General features: G+C 36.3%; 1 protein-coding gene across 1 annotated transcript in view; it reads left to right on the plus strand.

Annotated features, from left to right (window-relative positions):
* Positions 1 to 25,899, plus strand: part of LOC134530358 (solute carrier family 53 member 1-like) — a 35,249-nt gene that overhangs the window by 5,917 nt on the left and 3,433 nt on the right. Inside the window, exons 3-9 of the mRNA XM_063365114.1 lie at positions 3,219 to 3,475; positions 4,402 to 4,663; positions 9,408 to 9,775; positions 12,237 to 12,384; positions 14,298 to 14,492; positions 21,016 to 21,185; positions 25,437 to 25,570. Coding sequence (XP_063221184.1) covers positions 3,219 to 3,475; positions 4,402 to 4,663; positions 9,408 to 9,775; positions 12,237 to 12,384; positions 14,298 to 14,492; positions 21,016 to 21,185; positions 25,437 to 25,570 — 1,534 coding nt within the window. The remainder of the gene's footprint in view (positions 1 to 3,218; positions 3,476 to 4,401; positions 4,664 to 9,407; positions 9,776 to 12,236; positions 12,385 to 14,297; positions 14,493 to 21,015; positions 21,186 to 25,436; positions 25,571 to 25,899) is intronic.

The raw sequence follows: 25,899 nt of genomic DNA on the forward strand, positions 1-25,899 counted from the left end.
TTGGAAATAGTGTCTATAAAAAAAATGCAACTGCACCAACTATGTTAAGTTTAATAATGTTGATGTGTGCAAAAATCTTCTATAAGATTCTAGAAAGGTGAATAAGGAAAATATTGGGTTTAAGGTGAGGGGTGTAATAGGACAACTTCAGACAGACTTGCTTAAAATTCTTTATTGTCAAATATGGTATAATAATTTCATGGACCTGTTTCTATTATTAGTGTGAACAAAAATTTAATTTAAGTGTCTGTACATTCCAAGTGCAAGCTGTAATGTAGTTAAAGTTACAATGAGGGCTTAGTTATAACTTATAATATCAATTTTTTTTAGTGCCAAACATGACTTGATTACCAGAATCTCAGTACATACTTTGCATCTTGTTGCTGTAACCATACTGTTTGAATGATACTTAAGTGATACAATAAAACCCCGGTTAACCAAGCTGGGCTTAACTGAAATTGTCTCCAAAATCGCAAATCCAAAAAATACTTAACTATACTGTACATTTATACTTTTTCCTTTAAAGAAATACCTGTGTAGTTATTTTAGGTTCCCTAAGATTTATTGTACAATGCAGTGAATCAACGCAAGCTGATGTCCTTCTGTTAAAAAGATGGCCTGACCTTGCTACACAAAAATGGAGGGAGTAATTTATGCTAAGTGTACATTATGTAACGATATTCTAAAACTTAAATTGTAACTGTGATAAAGAAAATAAGCGTTGGCTACAAAGAAAGTTGTGAATTTATTTTACCTTTAAAACATTGCAGAATTACATACTACAATTATATAAAAAAAAATAATTAGAATGTTAATGGCTTAACCGAAAAATTTTTTTTATCTGAAACTTCTCCCTCCCCCTCTCCCTTTTATTTTGGTTAGCCGGGGTTGTACTGCTTATGTATTACATATGCTTTCATATATCTCTAAATAACTGTCTTGTTTCATTATGCAATGGATTAAATTTAACTTTAATCACACCTTGAGAAGTGAGAGACGAATCTGAAATGTTGAATATGAATGCTGGGCACAATATCTGATGTGGTAAATCCACAAGTAAGTAAATGTAGTGCTTAGAAATAGCCATAAACTGACATGCAAGAAAAAAGACTACTTGATTTTCGTACTGAGCATCGTCCCCTCTGAGTAGTTTGGTGGGGAAAAGTGGTGTGTGGCCAGCAGTTTGTGTGACCTTGTTCACACAGCAGTTCAGAACAATGGGAAATTACGATTTTTTTGTGTTGCTAGGCCCACAAATCTATGCTTCTATACTAACATTATAAAGAGTGCGTGAGTTTGTTTGTTTGTGTGAAGTAAACCTGAAACTACTGGATCAATTTCAAGAATTCTTTCACCAGATGGACAAAAGCTATGTTTTATTTTAAAAAAAAAAAAGATTAATAAAATACTTAAAATAATAGTAAAGAAATACACCATAGATGTATGTACATCTTGAAGACAAGTATACCAGAGAAATAAAGTTGCACCAAAGAGATATGGAAGTGCTGATATAAAGGGTGTGTGTATTGAACTCATTTTCTTTACTTTTTTTTATTTGTGCTAATCTTTCCATGGAGGTAAGAAAATGGAAATAGGCTATGTTTCATTTTAGATATTAAAAAAAAAAAGATGGTTCCAAAGATATAACATTTAATTCAAAACAGGGCTTTGCTAGCTTAGGCTTAGTAAAATGTTGCAGATGTAACGTAGTTATAAAATGTAGGCAATAAGGTAAATGAAAATTTTATTGAAACTTTTAACGTTGGCAGTACGCGAATCCCTTTTGCAATCGCTATTGTGGCCTGTGTCACCATGCATTATTTATTTTTGAATGGAGTTTATTATCCAGTCACTTAGTAACAGGTGTTTTTATAACAAACTAGAATTTCTCAATTCCCTCAACCCATTAGGCCGTTCTTCTGACTGTCTAAAAATATAAGTTGGGATTCCAGTTACATTTTATGTGTAACCTACACCCTTCAAAACTGTGCAATGGGGCAAAATTGCAAGTTAAAGCACTCAGGAACAACATAATTGAAATCATCACGCTCGCAGGATGAGCAGCCATGCAGATGTCGCACATTCCTCACCTTCACAATTTAAGCTAATACAATTTCCATCAACAAACGTACAAATATGTTACTGTTGATCTGAGTAAAGAGTGCTTTTCTCATGCACAACTGTATGTTGGTATATCTAGATCAGGGAATGTGAAGGATTAGTATATTTTGAATCTCTTCTGAAAAGTACAAAAAATGTTGTGTATTCAGTAATATTGAAATTAATCAGTATCTGTTAAACTAAACAGATTGTTTATTTTTCTAATATTGTACATTGAGTACCTATCCTTACTCTTTTCTGTAATTTATAATGTTTTTTTTTTTTTTTAATTATGAATAGCTTAAATACATATCAGATTTTTATAATGACTGTTTAAAGTGTTCGTTCTCTGTTGAAAATATTATCTACCCGAGCAAAGTTGTAGCGTGTTGCTGGTACTTTATAAAGAAATTCTGTTGAGCTTTTAATTTTAATTCAATATTTTACAAATTAGTCATGACTTTTCATTAGTTTTTTTTACAATATAAATAGTTTTATAAAAAAAAATTATGTTTATCTAAATCCCACATAATTTACTAAGTTGGGTTCATTTTTAACAATGTGTGCACTTTTCTTTTTACAGAACCTTTTATTAAGAAATCATCAATTTCTATTTGTATTTTTTGCAGTTGGAATGCTTCTTGTTTAGAGTTGAAAAGTTTAAACATATTTTACATTTCACTGCTTTACCTTTTTCCAACATTATGGTAACAGATGATTTTTAAATGCCCATTGCAGTGCTTATTGAGTCAGCAGCATTTTATTTTAATGTGTGTATTTCTGTTTGTGTTTTTAAATACAATGTGACAATGTACTCTGACATGCTTGGCTTAAGGATCAACCATACTCGCATTAGACTCAATAATAGAAAGTTAGATGACTAATATCTATATTCATATCAAATCAATGGTTAATGTAACAGAATTAACAAACAAAATATTTTATATGTTTAAAGTTTTAATGCAAGTGTTATGTGATGACGTTGGGGTCTGCACAGTCTTTTTTCTTGCATGTCTAGTCTAGTGTTCGTATTGTGTCCACTGATGACTGGTTTGCTTACTCAAGATCGTCACAGAGTGCTGGTAACTTTTAACTATCAAACTGGTGGTGATTATCAGAGAAACTGGCGGAAGCAACTCGCAAGTTTGCGAACCTTTGCAGCGAGCTGAGCGAAGCGCAAGAGGAGGAGTTCAAGGGCAAGGACGGCCCTCTGCGCCGAGGCAAGAACATTCTGAGGAAGAGGGACGTGCCAGCTCGCAAGATGCAGGAGCTGAAGCTCGCGTTCAGCGAGTTCTACCTCAGCCTCATCCTGCTGCAGAACTACCAGAACCTCAACTTCACTGGCTTCCGCAAGATACTCAAGAAGCACGATAAGGTGAGTTAGTTGTAACGGTTTGGAGTCGTGTCATTGTGTGTTTTAACATCGGGTTGTACGCATGTGTAAGTATTATAACTTCTGGTAGCCTTAGGCTAGAAAGTAGTTATTATTAACATATTCTCCAATCCTTCTGAAGGTAGAAAACTCCAATTCCATCATGTAAACAAAGTAATTTCTCATTTGCTGATTGAGGTGCGTGTTCCCGGCAAGATTAAGTAATATTATCATTGGTTTGTGGTGACAAAAATTATGTGTAATGATAAGTTAGTGTTTATGTCACACTGCTCTGCATTGAAAGCCCTTTAGGATCATAGTGGATGCCAATTGCCAGTCCTCACTATATGAGCATGATACTTAAGTGTGCTCAGTGAAAGTGACCCTAAAGATGTAATTGTTATGATTTAGAAAGACAGCTGTACATAATTTGTGTCAACCCAGAGCTGTTACAAGTTCTTAGGGTCAAGGGTTTGCCACTTTGTTCTCTCATGCAGAATCACAGTTTCAATGGCTGTCCAGTTACATTATTGAAATCAATATTTAAATAAAGTACTTGCAATGTTGGCGGTAGTAAGCAACACAAATGTTTTTACGTTCGGGTCCTGAGCGCATTAAATACAAATTATTGTCATGAAATAATGCTAATTTTTGTAAAGTAACTCTCTTGTGCCACATTAGAGTAAGTTTGCTCGGGCAAGACAGATAGTGAGACATTTATGCAAGCAAGAAGAAATGAGTTTACTTTAATACGTGTCTTGTTTGCACTGTGGGCTGTTGTTTGACCAGCTATAATTGCCCACCTTTCGTAGATGTTTGTCCTTAGAAATCTGTATAGACTTGTTAAATGGCTGCTGTCATCATTTTGAACATTTGTAAAACATTCAGCTGTCTCTTGATTCGACCGGAGGTGGTTGTTGGCATTCCAGCTGCTGAGCGTGGACATCGGAGCCCGGTGGCGCATGGAGAACGTGGAGTCGTCGCACTTCTACACCAACAAGGACATCGACAGGCTGATCCAGGAGACGGAGACGGTGGTGACCCAGGACCTGGAGGGCGGGGACAGGCAGCGGGCCATGAAGAGGCTGCGCGTGCCGCCCCTGGGGGAGCAGCAGAGCCCGTGGACCACCTTCAAGGTGGGGCTGTTCTCGGGCTCCTTCATCGTGCTGCTCATCGCCGTCATCCTCTCAGGTCGGCAGCCGGGCCTGTAGTGCTCCTTGTACACGATAGTCAGTACAGCATACCGTGTTTTACTGCATAATCATCGCATGTTTTATACTAAAATCAAGTTCGAAAAGTAGGGGTGTGACATTTATGTGAAAAAAGCATTTTTTGTGATGTAAAGTTATTCGTAAAAACAAAACCTATTCATGGAAAGTACGTTCATTTAAAAAGTAGAGTATACAAAAGCACGCCAGACAATTTAAATTAATAAGTCATGCAACAAAAACATTTTGTTCAGCTTCAAATAGAAAAACCAAAACTGTGACGCGAACGTGAGTCGGAACTCATAACCATTGTGGTAGGACATGCCACGAGAAAGCGCGGGCTATCAAATCTAGTTAACTCAGCACTGGACATAGTGCGCGCATTGCATGCAATTGGTGATACGTCTGTATCGATATTGGACTACGTGTGTGCGCTCTATATGGGAATCAACATAACCAATCATGACTGATGCCGACTAGCCTGGCTACATTTTTATAAGCGTACACAGCGGCGACAAAGATGAAAATATATAGGTTATAACGTTTGCAAATGTTTATAAAAGAAAATTTACACATTAGTCAACTTCGTTAATTAAATAAGTAAGCTGTAATTTCCAAATGAATATTATATTTCAACTTTAAAATACATTGTTTTATACAGAAGAACTACCTACACAAAGTTCTTGTAATCTTAAAAAACATCGTGAGATGTTTAAGGGAGAAATTTTGATGTCCTAAAATAATGGTGTCACGATTATGCGATAAAACACGGTATAACACCAAAATACAGGTTAAATAATATAACTAAGCAGAATTTTGACAAAAATTCATTCATATCGAAAAATGTAATCCTTTAAGGTTGAAATTTAATGAATTCCATTATTTCAGCACAAATTATCTACCATATGTATAAATAGAACTAGTTTATTTAATTTGTTTGATCTTACTTATTGAATTATTATAATCTACCAATGTAGTTCATTATTATTGTTCAGAAATAATCTATCTAAAATTGGTTTATTATATAACAAATTAATCTAGTATTATAAAAGTAAAGAAAGTTATGACAATAAACCCCAAATACCCTGTTTTAAAAACAAAATTGACCTAAAAATAAATCCTTTACATCTTGTCACTATTAATAGAATGTTGATTTGGCTGCACTAGTCCAGTCTGTTACACATGACTAGGGCCAATGAAAAATGGTAAATAAAAAAGGCCCATTTCGGTGAATAAAAAGAGTTATTTCGGTGCCACATTTCGGTGAAAAAAAAATTGTTTAGTTAGAAAAAATAACTACCGTATTTACTCGTGTATAGCGCGCCCTCGTGTATAGCGCGCACCACGATTTTTGCAACAAATTCCAAAGAAAATTTTTTTTTTCCCTGTAAATAAATTTTACTAACATTTTGTGGTACCTGTTAAATAATTACGTATGAAACAAATGATAATTTAAATTGATGTGTGGTGATGCGTGAGGAAAATACGTAAACTCTGCTGTGTAGACTGAAGATAATGAAGCGCTGTATCGTCACAACTGGTACTTGAACGGGAGGGAGGCAGGCAGGAACGTGACGCGGAGGACTAGATGACTCACCGGTAGCAGCTGCGACGAGGAAGCGAAGGAAGTGGGAGGGGGAATGGCGACAACATTCTCTCTCTCTCTTTTACTTTACTAGCTGCGCCGGCTTTCTGTAGAGGGGGAGGTCTAAAAATAAACAAGAGAAGTGCAAGCTTGCGCGCGCACGTGTGTGTGTGTGTGTGTGTGTGTGTGTGTGTGTGTGTGTGTGAGAGAGAGAGACCAGGTTGTGTGCGTGCGTGTGTGTGTGTGTGAAAGAGAGGCCTTGTAGCTTGTGCGTATGTGTGGGGGCTGGCCAGAAACGTCACCCGTCACCCGGCAGTTAACGACTTCCACTCCTCCTCCCCGTCTCACCCCCTCACTTTTTTTTCCGTGTATAGCGCGCATCCTTATTTTTTTCCTTTACTTGAGGGGAAAAAAGGGCGCGCTATACACGAGTATATACGGTATTTCGTCATTATAATTTTATACACATGTATGTATATGTTTGATGGAATAATTGTTTTATTTGGTCGAAATTTATCAAAAACAATGTTTTGAAGTACATTCACATCTAAAATTTAGCACGCTGCATTTGTAATTAAAATTCTCAAGATTACATACAACAAAATCGGAAACTGATCAGAAATGTTAGTGGCTCAAGTCCATTTTGACTACCTATCTCTGAAAATCAGCTATTATATATTTCCTGCAAACTAGTCCCCACCAAAACACTGTACTTATTCAACAGTACAGAATATTGTTTTTTTTTGTTTACGTTTTTCACCGCCTCAACTGCGTGTGCGGTATTTGTTCATGTATATGTTGGCACTCTTGGCCGGCATTTATTTTCGTGCATTGCCGTGACAACTACGAAAATAATTAGTCGCCTCGGCTAGGACGCCCAAATACAACAATTAGCATTTTGAAAGTTATGATTTGATTGGCTAATATGGAAGTGACGCTATTTTTCTGGACTGCGTTTGGCCGATTCAGAGAAAGGAACAAAGATTGAGTTAAGGCCTATCGACGATTGCGTCACCAGACGCATTTGCGGTCGGCAAAATAATGTCATTTTTGCCGTTTTATGGTCTTCTACGTCTCGTAGGAACGTGTGCGACAACGGAGACTGAGTAGGCGTACGTCTGGATGTAATAATTTTCATTCGTGAAATATATGGTTCTAGAGTAACTTGACGCTTAGTTCCAGAACCCGATGCTTTGTTCACCTAGTGCGATGCTCGAAATTTACAGTGTTTTTCACACGTGTATTTTATTTTCCAGTCGACTTGCACATTACAGAACTTGCACATCATGATGCCTTTTTCTTTACTGAACACGTAAAATCCTTCGTCGTCATATTATTTAGCTCTTTCGAAAACACAACTTTCGGCATTTTATACGTTTATCATGTGACCACGGTAATATGACCAAAATGACACAAAAACTTTCAACGGAAAACGATCATAGATGCGGAAGAGAGACATCATCCACTCGGAAATAAAGAACTTAAACTCGACAGACACGCACTCGTGAAAACAAAATCATAGAACATTTCGACACTCGTAACTACCAACGCCATCTGTGATTTGTCCACCAGTAGCTAAAGTGATAATGTTTATTGCCACACTCTACTCTATGGGTGCTAGAGAAAAACAAAAGCAAAGATGGCGTCTCACATATAACCTCTTGGAATAATAAACGTTTTGTGCAAGTTCCAGAATGATTCAACGTGATTTTTCGCGATAAAAAGGTTAATTTCGCGCGAATATCGCGATTTCGTCATATTTCGTGAAAAACTACGGATTTCGCGCATCACAGCAAATTTCGTTAAAACGAAATGCAGTATATTAACGTCTTATCACTACCATGTAAGGTTATTTGTATTACACATCATGTGCAAGTGATTTTTTTAAAATTTCGCGATTTCGTCATTAACGAAATTTGACTACCCCTACACATGACTCATTAATTTAATGAATTTATTGTGATGCAGTTGGTTTATACTGTACAGCATTTTCAAATATTTTATTTCAAGATTAATTCACATTCTTCTGTGCAATAAAACAAAATGCAAAGAAGGGTTAACACACAGGAAAAGGTACAAATTGCTGTAAGAAACTATTATAGATTGTGTGGCAGGCTGAAAACTCAATACAGTGTAATGTGTTTACAAACTTAAGTTTTACTAAAGTTTTGATAGTGGTGGTATGTGAAGCATAAAATAATTTTGTTTACTTTTAAGTAATTTCATATATTTGATTTTCAAACAACTTTTTTTTCTTGTTTCGCATAAATACATCCTGTCAAATTTTCAGCAAGTCACTAGGAATGGATAAAAAAAGATAACCTGTTTTTTCATCAAAAGAAGAAAAAAAAAATTACATTGGGAACAACATTACTTGCTTTTTCATCCAAATCTTCACTCACCCCTTTCTAGACATATGTGAAGGATTTCTTCAAACAGTGCACTTTTCTTTATGAAGTGTATCTTTCACCAGAGTGAGAATTGTCACTGCAGTTTATGTCACCAAACTGTAAACAAACACTAAATCCAGGCCTCATTGCTTACCGTTACAATTCATGAACAGGATATGAAATCATGAATGATTGCTGTAAACACATATTTAGCAACTTGGATCTGTAGCCTCACAACTTAAGAAATTATGGCTGCAGTAGATTGGAACTGGTAACCAGCGGTTGGTCATACCTCATTTTTCTCACATTGGATTCTCAAGAGAATAGAATCCACTTCTGAGATATGAATACCGGTAACATTCTGGAATAAACATTCAACCTTTTACATTTTATTTTAAAAAATATATATATAATATTTATATGTTCAGTGTCTAAACAATTCATTTTTTTTTACAAAGTTCCCTGCAGTGCTAAACAAACGTTTTGAGAGCACCTTGGGTGGAGGCAAACACAGCTGTGTCTTCGAAAGTTTTTGCAGGCTAAAGTATTGAAGGACCGGTCAACTACTGATGTTAATGTTTGAATTTCTGGATGTTTTCATCCAGGGATTTTTTTTCTTAGGATTTTTTTCCTTAGGATTTTTTTCCTTGATATTCTGATCTCTGTATCATCAAATATTTGATGGTGCATGCTGCATATTTGAGGGTTGGAGGATCGGCCCGCCGACAACGCTCTGTGTTTCCCGTGTGCAGCCATCTTCCACCACAGCAGGAAGGACTGGCACATAGTGACGCGGCTGTACCGCGGCCCGCTGCTCGTCGTGGCCTTCCTGTTCCTCATGGGCATCAACGTGTACGGGTGGCGGTCGTCGGGGGTGAACCACGTGCTGATATTCGAGCTGGACCCGCGCAACCACCTGTCGGAGCAGCACATCATGGAGCTGGCCTCCATATTCGGGGTGGTGTGGGCCCTGAGCGCGCTCAGCTTCCTCTACAGCGACTACCTGAGCATTCCCCCGTACGCCAACCCTCTGGCCCTCGTCACCATCATGGCTGTGTTCATCTTCAACCCCACCAGGACCTTCCAGCACGAGGCGAGGTTCTGGGCCCTGCGGGTGCTGGTGAGTCCCCTGTACCGCCACGTCGGATTAGTTTTGATGGGATTACGAAACGTAGAAAGTGAGATGTAAGCCTCTAGAAAACACCAAACAATGCTGAAATGAAAACAGGCAGAAATTGTAAACTCTGAGCGAAATAAATACTCAGACAGGGCAGTAATGCAACCTTGTGGCCAAGGTCGACAGATGGAATCCATCCGAAAATATTGGGACGCAAGCACCTTAGTTGGTGCTGGTTTACAAGGTGTCGAGATTACTGTGTTTTATCGAGTAATTGTCACACGCGCATAATCATAGTACAGTTTTTTAGAGCATCAAAATTTGGAGAGAAAAAATTCTCCATAAACGATGCATTATTTTTTGGTCCCGCTGTTATATTCCGAGTGCTTTGTGTAAGTAGTTTTCCTGTATAAATTAATGTATTTAAAGTTAAAATCTAATATTCATTCGTATATTACCATTTACTTATGTACTTAGTTAACAGAAATACAAAGTTGTCTTATGTGTAAATTTTATTTTAAAGATGTTTGTTATAATCTTTATCTGTTCATCTTCGTTGTCGCTGTGTACCATTTATAAAAATGTAGCCAGCGCTAGTTGGCATTGTTCATGTTTGGCTATGTTGATTCCCGTTAAGAGCACCCGCAGTAATCAAATATCAATATCAATAGCTTGCCGATTACAAGCAACGCGCGTGCTCAGTCTAGTGTCGAGTAAAGTACATTTGATGCCCACACTCTTTCGTGGCAAGTGTGTACTACGACGATAGTTATGTGTTAGTTCCAGCTCACGTTCAAGTCACAGTTTTATTTTATTTTTTCTATTTAAAGTTGAACATTTTTTTTTTGTTGCATGACTTATTAATATAAATTGTTTGGTGTGCTTTGTATTCTTTACTTTTGAAATAAATGTAGTTTCTAGTGGTGCACCGATGCCGATACCGATGAATTGTAATCGGCGATTATGGGTACTTACCGATTAATCGTAATCGGCGATTATCTTAACGATTACTTTGCCGATTATCTACGTTCCGGCGTAATTAAGTAGGTTTTTGTTTTTACAGTGTAATATTTTGTTACACATTTTAGGACGAAATACAGTAATATTTGTATATATTACAAAATTCATCTAACTCCGTCATATCAAGATTACAGATATTTCGTTAAGTTTAATAAATCTCATTGCCTCGAACAATAAAAAGTACATTTTTCTTTTTCCTACACGTTTATTTACGTTTCGTCTTTTGTTCTGTCTTTTGTTTAGTGGCCTTGTACATTACCTATAGCCAGAGACGTAAAATAGATGGCACGCAATCAAAATACCACAAGCAGTTACAGTGGATTCTATGAGAATCGATCTTTTCGAGTCGTAGTAGCGGTTCAAAATCGTGGTCCCGATACCTTTCAGAGTTTATCACTGCGTTTTACAAACTCGTTATGGGCGTCTATGGTAACATTATCCGTTGTTGTGTTATTTGTATGTGACGTGAAAAGTGAAAAAGTATTTATAATTTTATACATTCAGTCAACATTAATAAAATCACATGTGCTAGAATTGGTTTTGAGTCATTTTTTATAATTATAGTGAGATGGCGACTAGGGAGGAAAAAAGTGAAGTGTGGAAACATTTTTCTATAAACTCAAGTGAACAAAATATAGCAACATGTTTACATTGTTAAACGGTAATTTCTCGATGCAACCTTATGTGATAGTCGATAATAATGCTAGTTTTCCGCAGCAAAAACTTACCCACTGTAAATTACAATTATTAGACTGTAGTTAGTTGTTTACAATAACAAATATAAATAGAAGTTAATTTAATTTACACTTTGCAATGACTTAATAGTGTATTTTATATATTTTTATACTGTTATTATAACTGTGTTCTTAATTTTAACTAATCTTGTTATTAAATTCACATGGGAATAAAAAATTTTGTGTGCATTATTAGACTTAATAAATTTTTTCATTATAATCGGTAACTGAATCGGTATCTGCCGATTATTGCTCTCATAATCAGTAATCGAATCGGTAATCTAATCTGTAAAGTCATATCGGTGCAACACTAGTAGTTTCCATTAATAGGTTCTGATTTTATGAATGACTTTATTAAAAAAAATGCTTTTTTCGCATAAAAATCACACTGCTACTTTTCGAATTTGATTTTAGCATAAAATATGCAACGATTATGCGATAGAACATGTATATGGTGAATTACGATAAAACCAAAATAATACCATAAAACATGTCAATACACCATATCATCATGAAACTAATCAACAGTTTTAATCAAAACTTACTCAAACCACAATATCAAAGAATTTCATTTATTTAGCATAGTTTGTACCAAAGTGCATTGTACTAATTATTTGAGGATTTTCTACATTATAATTTTTACAAAACACCTAACAAATATTTTCTCAAAATTATTGAGGTTTGTCTCTGTTTGAGTTCTGAATTTGCAGGGTAGGATAGTGGCAGCACCGTTCTTCTACGTCCACTTTGCAGACTTCTGGCTGGCAGATCAGCTGAACAGCTTGGTGGTGGTGCTGTTGGATTTCCAGTTCACCATCTGCTTCTACATTTCCAACCCTAATTGGATGGAAGCCTCAGGTAAAATGTTTCATTGCAGTTTTTGCTGCTTGCATCAACTAGGTTTTGGTTTTCATCACTTTGAGGGTATATTGAATACTGCATAGTTTTAAAATTGAGGTTGAGTTAGTCTCTGTTGTCAAGTTGGGGTTTACATTTCATTGAGGTTGCCAGTGAATCAGATTTCTGGTAGAAACCATAGTTTTGTTACAATTGCTATAATTTTTTGTGCAGGGAAGTTAAAGGTATGGGAAAAGAATACATATAAGGGTCAAAATAAGTTCAGAATTTTGTTTCTGATTTTTTAATTTAAGAACTAGTGTTATTTTATGAATTAAATATAGATGGGCGAGCCTCATATTTTAACACTCAAAGACAAGTCAATCTTTGAAAAAAAAAAATTGCTGATCCAAGTTCAGAATTACTAACATATTTTCTAATGAGCTAAACTTGAGCCACCAGAATTTTTTAAGCCCTAAATGGGCTAAATAATACTAACTTCCACATTCATAAAATAATAATTGTGTTAAACATACATTCTCTTACCTTGTAATACATTTATGGAAATTTTTTTAGGATTACATTTAACCTTAAATAGTTTACTGAACAAGTTTTTTCAAGGTTATTTCCAAACACATTTTTATTTACCAATATCCAGTGCTGAAGATAAAACTGCACTCTTTCTCCTGTGATTGCAATTTTACGCTTTTGTCAGCCATTTTATTAAACTACATATTGGGCGAATATACACAATATTTATACACAAATAGAAATACTGTTGCATGAACACAAAACTGGCAAGTAGGATTGACCATTGAACTGAATTCCGGCAAAATTGCGAAAAGTGCTTGATTTTCTAGTAGATTCAAACCACAGAGGCTTGGCTCGAGTTCTCTGGCTTCAACCCATCTATGTGAAATAACTTTTGTGATCCATTATCTGTGTTGAAAGAACTCACTGCAAGGTTAAAAAAAAAATATGTTTATCTTTAAATGCTTGAGGTGCAGCATTCAAGACTTCATATTTGTTACAATACTCCCAGAGTTCTGGCCATCAGCTGGCCAAACTGGCGATCTGCACTGTAACACTTCTCACTGTTAGATTACAGTTGCTATGTTTTAGTTTGGCTTTTTGCTGTAATCAGTCAAAAACATTAATCCATCATTTAAAGTGTACTACACAGTGTAAAAACAAGGAGGTTTTTTTTTTTTTTCCATGAGCTGATCTTTTAACAGCATAATTTATTGGTCTGTTTGTGTATCTTTGATGTTGCTCACTTGTATCCAAGAGTATCAAAGGGATGGAAACAGATAGTAAAACAGGTTGGTGCTGACTCTTCCCTTTGCTATATATACATTTCTTAATCAACCAACTGTATTTGGCTTTTGAATTAATTTTTTCCTCCATTAAACTATTGAATTTAATCCAAGACATTGATTTGATCCTAGTTAATTTATTCAAAAATTTAAATTAGTGGGATGTGGACATCTCTACTCTATATGTGAAAGGCACAAGGGCGACTCCAGGTAGACTTCTCGGAAGGGACTATCACACAAAGAAAAGGATGCATTTGCAAAATGACTTTAAATAAGTCAGAGATTGGCCTTTGAACATTTTTACAAATTCATGGTCTTAATACTAAACTTTAATAGTTCATACAGCTGTTGAAGAAAGAAAAGTTTACCACATGGATTTAAATTCTTTTATAAACATAAATATTCCTACCCTTCAAAATAAAAACAAATTAAAATTGTGACTTGGGAAGGGCTGCTTTTGGAAAGACATAGTAGATATTCCGGGGCATCAGTATACATTTTTCACTTCATTTTGTTTTTAATTTAGAACTCAAAAATAAAAATAATGTATTGGATGTCTTAATAAGTGTATTACTGCTGCAGATTGTACGCCTAACAGAGTGTTTTGTGTGTTTGTAGATAGCAACATGTGCTCGGACTTCCTGTGGGTGCTGCGGCCAATAGTGACGTGCCTGCCAGCGTGGTGGAGGTTCTCACAGTGTCTGCGACGGTACCGCGACACCAAGGAAGCCTTCCCCCACCTGGCCAACGCTGGGAAGTATGCCACCACCTTCTTCGTCATACTGTTCTCCTCGCTGCATTCTGCGTACTCAGGTTTGAAAACAACTCTCTCTCTCTCTCTTTTTTGTGTTTCATACAGATTACCATGTTAGTGTAGATGGCCTGGGATGTGGTACTGGTTGTTTGGTAATCTTGTTATCAATGTTTGTGTGTCTAATAGTCATACTATTTAATCTCATTTTTTTGTTGGTGAAATGAGAAACAATATACAGTGAAACCTCATTAATACAAACCTGAAGGGGAGTAAAATATTTCAGTTTGTAATAACGAGGTTCATATTAATGAGGTTCTTGAGCCAATAGGTAGAATAAGAACTCGATAAGAAATATTGAATTCCTACATGTCAGAGCACTAAAAATGTGGAATATTATTATTGTAATAGAAGCCAGATATTGACATGCACACTAACAAAATACACTTAGAAGCAATTTTAATAGTTTTAATAAAATATACTATAACAGACTGATAATTAGTATACATATACGTACAGCGAAACCCCTTATTTACGTTACCGTTATTTACGTTTTCCCGTTATTTGCACTATATTCTTCAGGTCCCGTTTGGTTCCCATATAGTCCAATACAATACTTTCCCGCGAATTACGTCTCAAAAATCGAATCAATCCCGCTATTTACGTCACGAACAACCATAAACAACCAGAAAATACCGTGGAGCTAGTAGGCAATGAACATTTTAAATAGCAAAATATACATATTTTATAACATGAAAAGTTGCTTTTATTTCTAAACATGTAATAATTTAAGCCTAGGCGTGTAAAAGTACGAGTAATTATAGCAGGAGACAATCTAAAATGCACGAGGGAAAAACGTAAACTCATGAATGTACAAACATGGCTGCTTGTAAGTTCTGATACTGTATTTATGTCACAACTTAGCCGAAATACTGGTACGAGACATAAACTTCACAAGATAAAATGAGCGGTGTCTTGGTAACTGTTTTATACAGTAAAACCTTTTTGTTGCGACCCCATTTATTGCGACCACCTCTCTATTACAACCCGATTTCGAGGAACCGTGAAAAAATTGCCGAAAATCCGAAGATAAACAGACAGAAAATAAGTTTCTTGTGGTGAGTAACGTGTTGCTGCGTTTCTCTTGCCGAGTGCTTCCTGTCGACCGCTGTCAGCGCTTAACAACCCCCATTCCACGTCCCTTTGTCGGCAGGGTGCAGATAAAGGTTTTTGTGGCAACGTGTTTACGTTTAGCTTATTGCGAGTGTCTAGTGTGGTACGCAGTTAAGGCAAAGCTACCTGCTGGATTTCTCTTGATTTTGATTACTATCGGTTGACAATACACAGCGACCGACTGGATGCACGCCCGCCTCGACTTGTTTTAACTGCCGCAGCGATGTTTATTTTGACAGCTCAAGCAATTAATTTTTCCCGTGGGTTGATAGAAAAAGGTCGCTTCACCCAGCATAAAAAAAAAGGCTACGCCACTTATTCCCCGCGCAGGAAACACACTGGCTGCCGTCTGTCTACCCCGCATTTATCTTTCTTCTAACATTCCACGTTCTCCTCTCGCGCGAGCAATAACTAGGGCCACGATTATATGGTGAATCGCGAAATCGCGAAATTTTCCGCGAATTTATATGGAAAATGCGAAAAAAGCGATTTTTAAGAAAAACCGCTAAATAACACCGAAATTACACAATACAAGTCTCTTATATTTTAATGTGAAAAGCTTAATAGTCAAGACTTGCCCGGGTCCTGGTTGATAAGCTGGAAAAATTTCCTGCCTTGCATTTCTACATGCTTCCTCTAATCAGCTTTAGGGCGCCGTCTGGTCAGCGTGTGTGTTAGTGAAGCGGGATGATAAGATCGACGCTCAATGGTAGTTCTAGCGCGGTAAAACCTCTAAGTGCAAGGCTTCTGAACTGGCGCACAGTCATCTCGTTCCCGTCAGATAACAGTGAAATTTGAGCGGTGACCATAACATTATATGGCGGAAAAATAAAGATAAAGGTGTAATGCATTTCCCTATGATACTTTCAAGAAATTTGTAACGGGTTTTTTACACCTAAAACTTCGAAAACATGTCTTTTAGCCATTTTATCTCAAAAGAACCATTAACAAATTCTTAAATGCTTTTCGTAAACAGACTCCAGTCGGATATATAGTATAGTTTGGAAATTGCGTAGGTTTTTCGTGGCTGTGCGCGGCACACGACTGTAGTTGCCATGCGTCACGCGCCGAGAATGTTGTCCGGCAGGAAGGGCGAGTATAGTTCATTTGCGGCAAAAATGAATACTTTTACGGCCCTGCTAAATTTTTCCATTAAATAAATTTTGAAGTTTCAGTGATTTTCCTTCAGAAATAATGTTGTGTAACTAACAAACAATTTGTATCAAAACAATTAACGGTAAATGGCTGTCGCGGGGGCCCTTAAAAATTTTTCATTTTACCAGAACTGGACTATACAAACCTGGCTTTAGTCGCACACAGTTTGGTGAAGGTGAGGAAGGATGTTGACAGTTTCACATGCCAAAGGACGTTGAAGTAGGAGGGGGAGAGAGACACGATGGTTTGTATGCCTGGGAGGGATGAACCTTGAAGTCTAGACAAGGGAAGGAGAGGTAAGCCGTATGACGTCATGCATCCGCCGCCTGTGCTGCCGCCAGCCTGTCTAGACGATATTCCCGCGCTCCCACTTACGTTGCACAAGCTACTGCTGCCGTATTTTTAAAGGAAATGTCCCATTATTTTTTTGTTATTCTCACATGAACATTATTGGAAATATTAAAGCCGACACAAAAAATACGCTGTGTGTTAAAGTTAACAGATTTTAATAATCTTTCATTTTGTTTTGTTTTAAATTTTTTTTCTTCTGATTTTCACATTTTGGTCAAAATGTCCAATTTTTTGACGGTTCTCGAGAATGTATTCGTAAAATCACTGCTTCGTTAAATCCGGGGTTCGTGACATCGGGGTTCTAGTGTATTTAACTACGGCAAGCAAGAAATCGTACATGTAATCTAACCAGTAAAAATAAACTGTCTATTGACATATTTTCTTTAGAGGTGGCCTGTAGGGCGACGGACTTGTCATGAAGGTTTAAAGCACAGCCGTCTAGCATTGTGAGTGACAGCATCCTGCCATTGTATGGCTGGTTTCTTAGCGAGTAGCGGTTTGGGAAAAGGGGTTGGGGGGGGGGGGGGGGTTGAAATCAACTGAAAATTTCGGAAAACATCTATTACGACCCCCCCTCTATTCCGACCCTATTCCTGGGAACCGTGAGGGGTCGTTTCAGAGAGGTTTGACTGTACGTCTTTTATAATTTGGGAAGTATTGTACAGTTGACGCCATATTTTTTAAACTAACCATTTATTTCTGGGGATCGTAAATAATTAATTATTGGTATCAAGACATCATGATAAACGTAAACTTGAACATGTCACGGCAGCGAGAAAACTGGTGCGTATACCAATAAACTGGTATTAGAACTGGATAAAATTGGTACACGGGAGGTGGAGCTTATATTTTTTTCCGCTAAGCTCGCATCTATTGGTTGGCGGCTGATGGCGTCATGAGTCTGGGCGGAGCATAGAGTGCGCATGCGCCGCCGCGTCGTTACAGCAGCTGACCGAGTACAATGACCTTTCTCCGCGTTTGGCGCGCTATTGACGGTAAATATTCATCAATTTGCGGCCTTTTCTTAAAAAATTTTTTACTGTGAGCAATGTGTATGTAGCCCGTATTTGTTATAAACCCTGCCGGTTGCAACTGTATTTATAATTTGGAGAGGCAAATAATCTCCTTGAACAGCCAAAAAAGCAAGCAGAAGAAAATTTCAAATTTATTTTTTAGGAAGTAATCAGAAAAACATTTTGGCTTTCATTCTTTTTTTATTTTTGTCAAATGTGGTAAATTAATAATTGATTAAATACTAAAGTAAAATTTGTTGTTAGTGTGTTTGTACCTGCATTGTAGTATGTGCTATTAAACAAAAGGAAAAAAATTCTAAATAAGGTAAACTGTACTCCTTTTTATGCTTTTCCCTTTATTTACACTTTCCCGCTTTTTACACTTTTTTACTTTGTCCCCATGAAAAGTGCAAATAAGGGGTTTTGCTGTATGTATGTATTCTTATTTAATTCGCTTCCAAAGTTTTGACAAAAATGATTAACATTTACCGTACAGTTAATTGCTGTTGAGTGTATAGCAATTCTTATGCAAAGTATGCAAGATATATTTACATAGGTTTAAAAAAATCATTAATTTTTTTCTGGACACACTTATCTCTGTAAATATCATTTACAGCAGAACATATCTTCTCAAATCCTGCAATCAAGTCAATTGGCACATCACTTGCAGCAAGTACATTTTCCAGTGTACGCAAAGCACTGATTGTATCACTTTTGCTTGGAAGTTTATGCACTACCTCACCATTGTCGTCATCACCATCATTATCCTGACTTGTACCACCCTCACAAAGTGACTGTACAGCGTCAGCCGTTGGTGTTTCCTGTAATCCTCGTGAACCAACAAGATCTTCTGCAGTTAATCTTGCACTGGTGTACACACTGTCATCAATATGAACAAACTCATTGAAGTCATTATCAACTTGCACATGTTCTTTTAACTCTTGCCAATCCTCTAAAGGTTGATCACAGTCAGGTTCTTCAACAGTTTGCTGGCCAAAACCACTTTTTGCAAAGCAATGCACAATTGTCTTTTGGCTGATGCTGTCCCACGACATGGCTATACTGCGGATAGCATCCAAAACTGACCATCTAGGAAGCTCAGTCTTTCCTTTTTCACACTGCCTGATAAGGTATTTCACCAAGCGCTGTCTGTAGTTTCTTTTCAAGCACTGTATTATACCTTGGTCGAGTGGTTGTGTCACACTTGTTGTATTTGGTAGCAAGAAGAGTAAGGTAATGTTTTCCAACTTCATACCATGAGCAGTATGTGCAGCACAGTTGTCCAACAATAACAAAATTTTGCGATTTAGAGTCGCCATTTTCCTGTCCAATTTTAACAACCACAACTGGAAAATTTTTGTGGTGACCCAAGCCTTACTGTTTGCCTCGTAATCTACTGGCAGGTTTTTTGCTGCAACATCTTTGAAACATCTTGGCTTGGCAGACTTGCCAATAACCAAGGGTCGAAGTTTAGTACTGCCATCTTGATTACAACATAGTAAAACTGTAAGACGAACTTTACTGTGTTTACCGCCATGGCAGTTTTCACCTTTTACGGTTAGAGTTTTATTGGGCAACAGATTGTAAAAAAGCCCTGTTTCATCCATATTAAACACATCTTGTGGTGCAAATTTACTTACGATGGACTGTACTGACTGAAGCCAGTCACTCGTTGCTGTTTGGTCGACAGCTGCAGATTCGCCACAAATGGATTTTGTGGCCAAATTATGCCTATCTTTGAAGCGTTGAAGCCATCCGTTGCTGCAATGGAAATCGTCAATTCTGAGTTGCAGTGCCAGCTGATCAGCCTTTTCTTGGATAATAGGCCCGGAAATTGGAACTCTGGCGGCGCGCATTTGATGAAACCACTCCAGCAGTTTGGCCTCTAATTCGGAATGTTTACCGACGCGCATCCTTTTCTTAGTTTGATTACTACCTTTCCTGACCGCTTCTTCTATTTTATCTGCTTGCTTTAGAATTGTACTTAAGGTTGATTTTGATATACCAAACTCTTCAGAAAGTTCTGTTTTCGTTTTTTCACCCTGACGAACTGAATTTATTATCTTAATTTTCGTCTTCAATGCAATTTCCTTGCGTTTACGTTTTGCCTCCATTTTTATGTGTGTACGTACAAATTCTAAAGTTTAATAAAATTCTCACGAGATAATTCACTTAAACTTTCATTACAACGTACACAAATATTAAACACGTTAGGCGTAACATATATTTTGTTTTTATTGGTCCGGCACAGATTCATGTATACAAAGGAAGTACAAAATCGAACGTAAATACCATCCCACGTGAAGTTCGATATATCGAATATTGTACAAACGCGAGTGATTTCTGAACATATCGAACACACGAACGAGTGATTTTGAAAACATAGAGTTAAAAACACACTTCGGACACTCAGGCGGGGCCGTATCTTTGTGGTAATCTTTGGTTCGTATTAAACGGTAAACATGACTGTTTGTTTATACGGACGGGAATTGTTATTGTTCGCTATACATAATAACGAGAATTTCGTATTAACCAAACAAATCTTCATTGTGTTTAATGGGCATATTTTACGGGGAAATAGTAATAGGTAATATTAACGAGTCATTCGTAATAAGCGGGATAATATTAACGAGGTTTCACTGTATCTGCATATAATATTGTGGTATGTAGCCTACCTTTGATCTTTGAGATAACTGCATACAAAACAAAATAATAAGAACTACTATTAATATGTGTTCAGATATATTCAAAAGTTTACAGAAGTTACCTTGAGACCAAAGAAATGTCATAAAAATGAAATCACCATCATGCCATGTGAGAACGAGCCTCATGTATTTTTATTAACTTGGTGAAGCTTCTCAAGAGAGTATGTTGTGCGACTCCTGTGTTCCAGATAGATACACCTTTGCTTCCGATGAGCCTTACTTGTACCTGTGGGTGCTGGTGTCCATTGTCAGCTCGTGCTACGCTTACACCTGGGACATAAAGATGGACTGGGGGCTCTTTGACTCAAAAGCAGGGGACAACAAGTACTTGAGGGAGGAAATTGTGTACTCTTCAACTGTGAGTCTGCTACTCTGTTTCTCCAAACATACGAATTTGTTCAAATATTCAAATATTGATTTTTTTTTAATTCCTTAGAAAAACAATATTTTCCAGAGCACTAATATATTTTTTCATGTATAATTATGCTCATTTAATAAAAAATATTCAAGTTGAGTGGGCAATGGAGAATACGGTAGTGTACAATTATGATCACATCTTTTGAACAAATATTGTGACATTTGTTTGAAACACACAGAGTGGGACATAATGCTTGGCTTGGTGAATGTAAGTACTTTTTATATATAGAATACACAGAGTTTTTTAATTTTTTTCGCTGCATTCTTGAATTTCAGTAAACAAAAATTTTAAGCAGAACTTACATCATCGTGAAACGTTATAGACAGTATGTAAATAAGTAGTCCTTATAGAGTAAATGTTGGGACTTTAAAAATAAGATGTTATAAGCAGGAAAAAATTATAGGCAGCAACAGTTAGAGTCAAGATTTTGTGGTGTTATTTTAAGACAAATTTCTGTGTCAAGAAATAAAGATTTCGGTGTTATATGGTTTTTTTTTTTTTTTTTTTTTGCTCAAAATACCCACGGCAAAATTGTCTTGCTTTTCTGTACGACATGCAAATTTATTAAAACAAATATTAATAAACACTAGTGATGGTTCGAATCCCATTTTTCTCGAATCCGAATCCCAAAAAGTACCTCGAATCCACCCCTCGAATCCGAATCCAGTTCTCAAGGGTTAATTATAAAATAATTTATAAGTTAAGAGAAAAAAATTAAACATTATGCAGAATTATTTAACCCTTTAAATTTTTATTTAAAAAAACAAGGATTTGACACGGTCTGGATCAAGACGATTCCGTTTTTGTTCACATGTTTTCTGCAGTGCTGAACAAACGTTCAGAGAACACTGTCGCAGGTGGTGAACACAAATATTTTTTGGACAGTTTATGTAGCCTGGGTGAACACGCAGACTGAGTTTTCCAGTATTCGAGAATGTTTATTTCTGGGTTAACTGTAGGATCATGTAAGAATCTGGTCACTTCATCAATTGCTGTAGAATCCGACTTGGTGGATTTAAGGCATTCAGGTATTATCTGTGAGTACAGTGATTCATGTATCCACGGAAATCGGAAAACGAAATTCAACATCCGACGCAACAATATTTTGTAGTTACCAACTTGACATTGTTTAAAGTCCCAAATGAAGGTAAACGCTTTCCTGAAATATTTAATGGAAAATGAAAGGCGCCATCTTGGCTTCAATGGTTTTAGGCCATAAGAAATATTGTTGTGTGTCTTTTAAAATTAAGCCTCACTAAAGCATAGTGATTAATATGCTCGAAGTTAAAAGTGACGCGGTGGGTTCTCTAGTTTACCCATTAAAATTCTTTATATTAAAATTAGTTATTTTTTATGTTGCTTAAAATGATTAGCTAACAAATTCATTGGTTGGTCATCATGGAATTCTCAGATAATACATATTTTAACGTTGGTAGTCTACACAAACCAAACTTGGTCCTAAAAACTTTCATTAATAGAACGTGTATCAGAATATTTAAAATTGAATTGCGATTAAAATAATAATTTTATAATGTATTAATTTTTGTCATTCATTATTTCATTGTTATTACTACATGTGCGACTGTAACTTGTGATGAAAGTCGGCATTATTGTTGTATTACTAAGTAACAGATTTCTCGGTTAAGTTATTTAAAAAAAAAACAAGATTCATATTTAGTCTAGATCCTAAATGTGCTTTATTTTATGTTTTAGCATATTCTGAGAATACATATGTGATTTATGCCTTATTTAATGCCAATGTAGCGACAATGCATCCATGTTGATGAATATAAAGTAAGTTTCCCAAATCAGTACATGCTTCATAATTTTTTTTATATAATAACGAATTAAAAGTACAATATAGTAGAACCTCGTTATCCGTGACGCGCTAATTCGGGAATCGGATAATCCGGGACGATTTAAAAGAGAAGAAAAAAAAGAGAAGTAAAAATTGTCAGTGCTTAAAATTAACGTCAGGCGGGCCGGCGGCCGGCAAACACTACAAGCCATCGCATGGGCCGCCAAACTCTGCACAACGCTGTTTGTACCGACCCTTTGTGTCGCCCCCCTTTCAGCTGTCACATTTGTCACTCTTTAAACTTGAGGGGGATGTCCTGACTTCTGCTTCCCGTCTCCCTTTGTTTGTTTCCACCCGCCAACGCAAGGCAGGCGCCTGGCGAGTGACGAGTGACGTGTCTGGCTGGCATTCGGCGTGTCTGGCTGGCATTCGGCTGTACGAGGGGGAGGGGAGGAGGGTGCAAGGTCAGCACGATCTTATCTTTCTCTCTTCGGCTGTTGTAAATGACCGTGAACTAATGGCTAGACAGTGCTGTATTTTTTTAAGCTGAGACACTAATTCGAAGAAGGCCGGCCCTTACCCAGCTGCACGCCGGTGTCTGAGAAGCTTGACAAGACCTTCCGGGCTTTTAATCGCTAGTCCGTGAAATTCGGTAATCCGTGATTATCTCGGTCCTGACCATCACGTATTAACGAGGTTCTACTGTACCTCAATAGGATGTGTTCCAAGGAAAACGTAAACAGGCCAAGTAAATTGTAAGCATTTAAGTTTTTAAAGTACTACATTTACATCAATATTTTTCCTCGAATCCCGAATCTTTTCCCTCGAATTTCGAATCTTTCGAATACTAGAGATTCGGTGGGATTCGAGGATTCGAGGATTCGACCGGCCCATCCCTATTTTTAAGGTTATACGCACGTATTTTTAAGCAGTGAATGCAAACAAATTACGGAAATTAGTGGATGTCTTGTAGGAGATGTTTATTTTTGCGTTTTTTTCAAAAGCGGCAGTTCGTTGTAAAGGGAATTTCACTATTTCGGAACAAATAAAATTTGATATTTAGAGGTTAAAAAAGCATTGATCTTATGGAGGTTCAGCGGGACCAAAATTTTATTTCGTTGCATGGGGTTTTTCGTTAAATAGAATATTCGTTAATGGAGGTTTTACTGTAATTACAATAAATTTTCTGACACTAGCTTTTTCAATGCAATTTCTGATTATATATATATATATATTTTTTTTCTAAATCATAAAAAAATATTATTTATCAGCAGGCCTGTGTGAATATTGAAGCTGTCAAATATGAATTAAAAACTATTCGTATTCAATTCAACCTGGAATACTAACACTTCAAAATACAGTAAAACGTTCCCGCATAATACGTTTTTCTGTTTATAATGTTCAAAATATTTCCTTGATCATTTCCATATTTCCCTATGTTAATTTTTCCCATTCAATAGTTGGCATTTATAGGTGCTTCCCATGTATAACATTCATCATTTCAGGAATAAAATAAAAAAAATAATGTAATAAAGTTTATCTTTACACTTTAAAACAAAATCTTGAAATTTGGAGTAACTTGTAATTTTAGTAGGGGTATTAAATTGATTAATGCAGATACCCTACAAATTGTAAGTAAATAAAAATAATTTATTTTTAATTATATTTGTAAATAACAAACATGATATCTACATGTAATAATTTAACATAAAAATAATTTATCTGTTTGTATTTGATCGTAAAAATTTCCAGAAAACTAATTTTTATAATACAAAAACATTATATGATTACATTTTCTTCATAATCTAAGTCACATAACAAACCAATAATGATCAATGTGCCAAACACGTCACATTCAAAACGACTCAAAATTCAGTTTTCATAACGAAACTGAAGGACGCCATCTTGGTATCAAATATTTAAACCATAAAGTTATTTTTCTTTCAGAAACATCGGAATGGTTTTCAGTTTTTTAATTTGGTCATCATGTATGATCAAAAGTAAATTATGGTATTATGGAAAATGAGTAGGGAATAAGATGTTTGATTTTATTTTGATTATGTGTTACTTATAATTTGTCCTTACGTATCAATATTTTTTTGTGCACTTGAAATCATTTGGACTATTATTGGTTTATGGGATGGATGAGATGATTTTGAGATAAATATTAATGGTTAATATTTTTTTTTTCTGTATACCAAGTTAGGTGACATAATTTCAATGCTGTAATGTTTCATGATCATGAAAAATCCAATGGCTTTCCCAAGCGGATTCCTTCCTGAAGTAAAAATGCCATTCCCGTCCACGTCTGCTTGTTTTAACTGTAGTGTAATAATAATTAGTGTGTGAGGGAAGAGAGCAACTAGACTGCTGGTGTCTTGTGTTCCCGGCAGGGCTACTACTACTTTGCAATCGTGGAGGACTTTGTCCTGAGGTTTGTGTGGGTGCTGTCGATGTCGCTGACGGAGATGGGCTACATCCACGCCGACCTCATGGTCACCATCCTCACTCCGCTGGAAGTGTTCAGGTCAGGAGCCAACTCCTGCGTTGTTCCAGGCATCAGTTTAATGGTTGGAGGATTACATGAAATTATACGTAAACGTATGGTTCGGTACATGAAAAATAATTGAAATATGTGAATTAAATTTGTTAATTTAATTTCATTGTGTTCAGATTTTACTGATTTTAACTGATACAAGCCAAATTGTTAAAATGTCGTAATTGATAGAGCTTAGGTCAGCTACAGCAGAAAGATTAATTTCTAGGCTTGTATTTAATATAAAACATGTTTATGTTTATACTATTTTTAATTAAAAATTAAATTGCATTAATCATGCCTTAGTGTTATTTTTTTAT

This window comes from Bacillus rossius, chromosome 3 (assembly GCF_032445375.1).
Source record: "Bacillus rossius redtenbacheri isolate Brsri chromosome 3, Brsri_v3, whole genome shotgun sequence".
In the NCBI taxonomy this organism is placed as follows: domain Eukaryota; kingdom Metazoa; phylum Arthropoda; class Insecta; order Phasmatodea; family Bacillidae; genus Bacillus; species Bacillus rossius.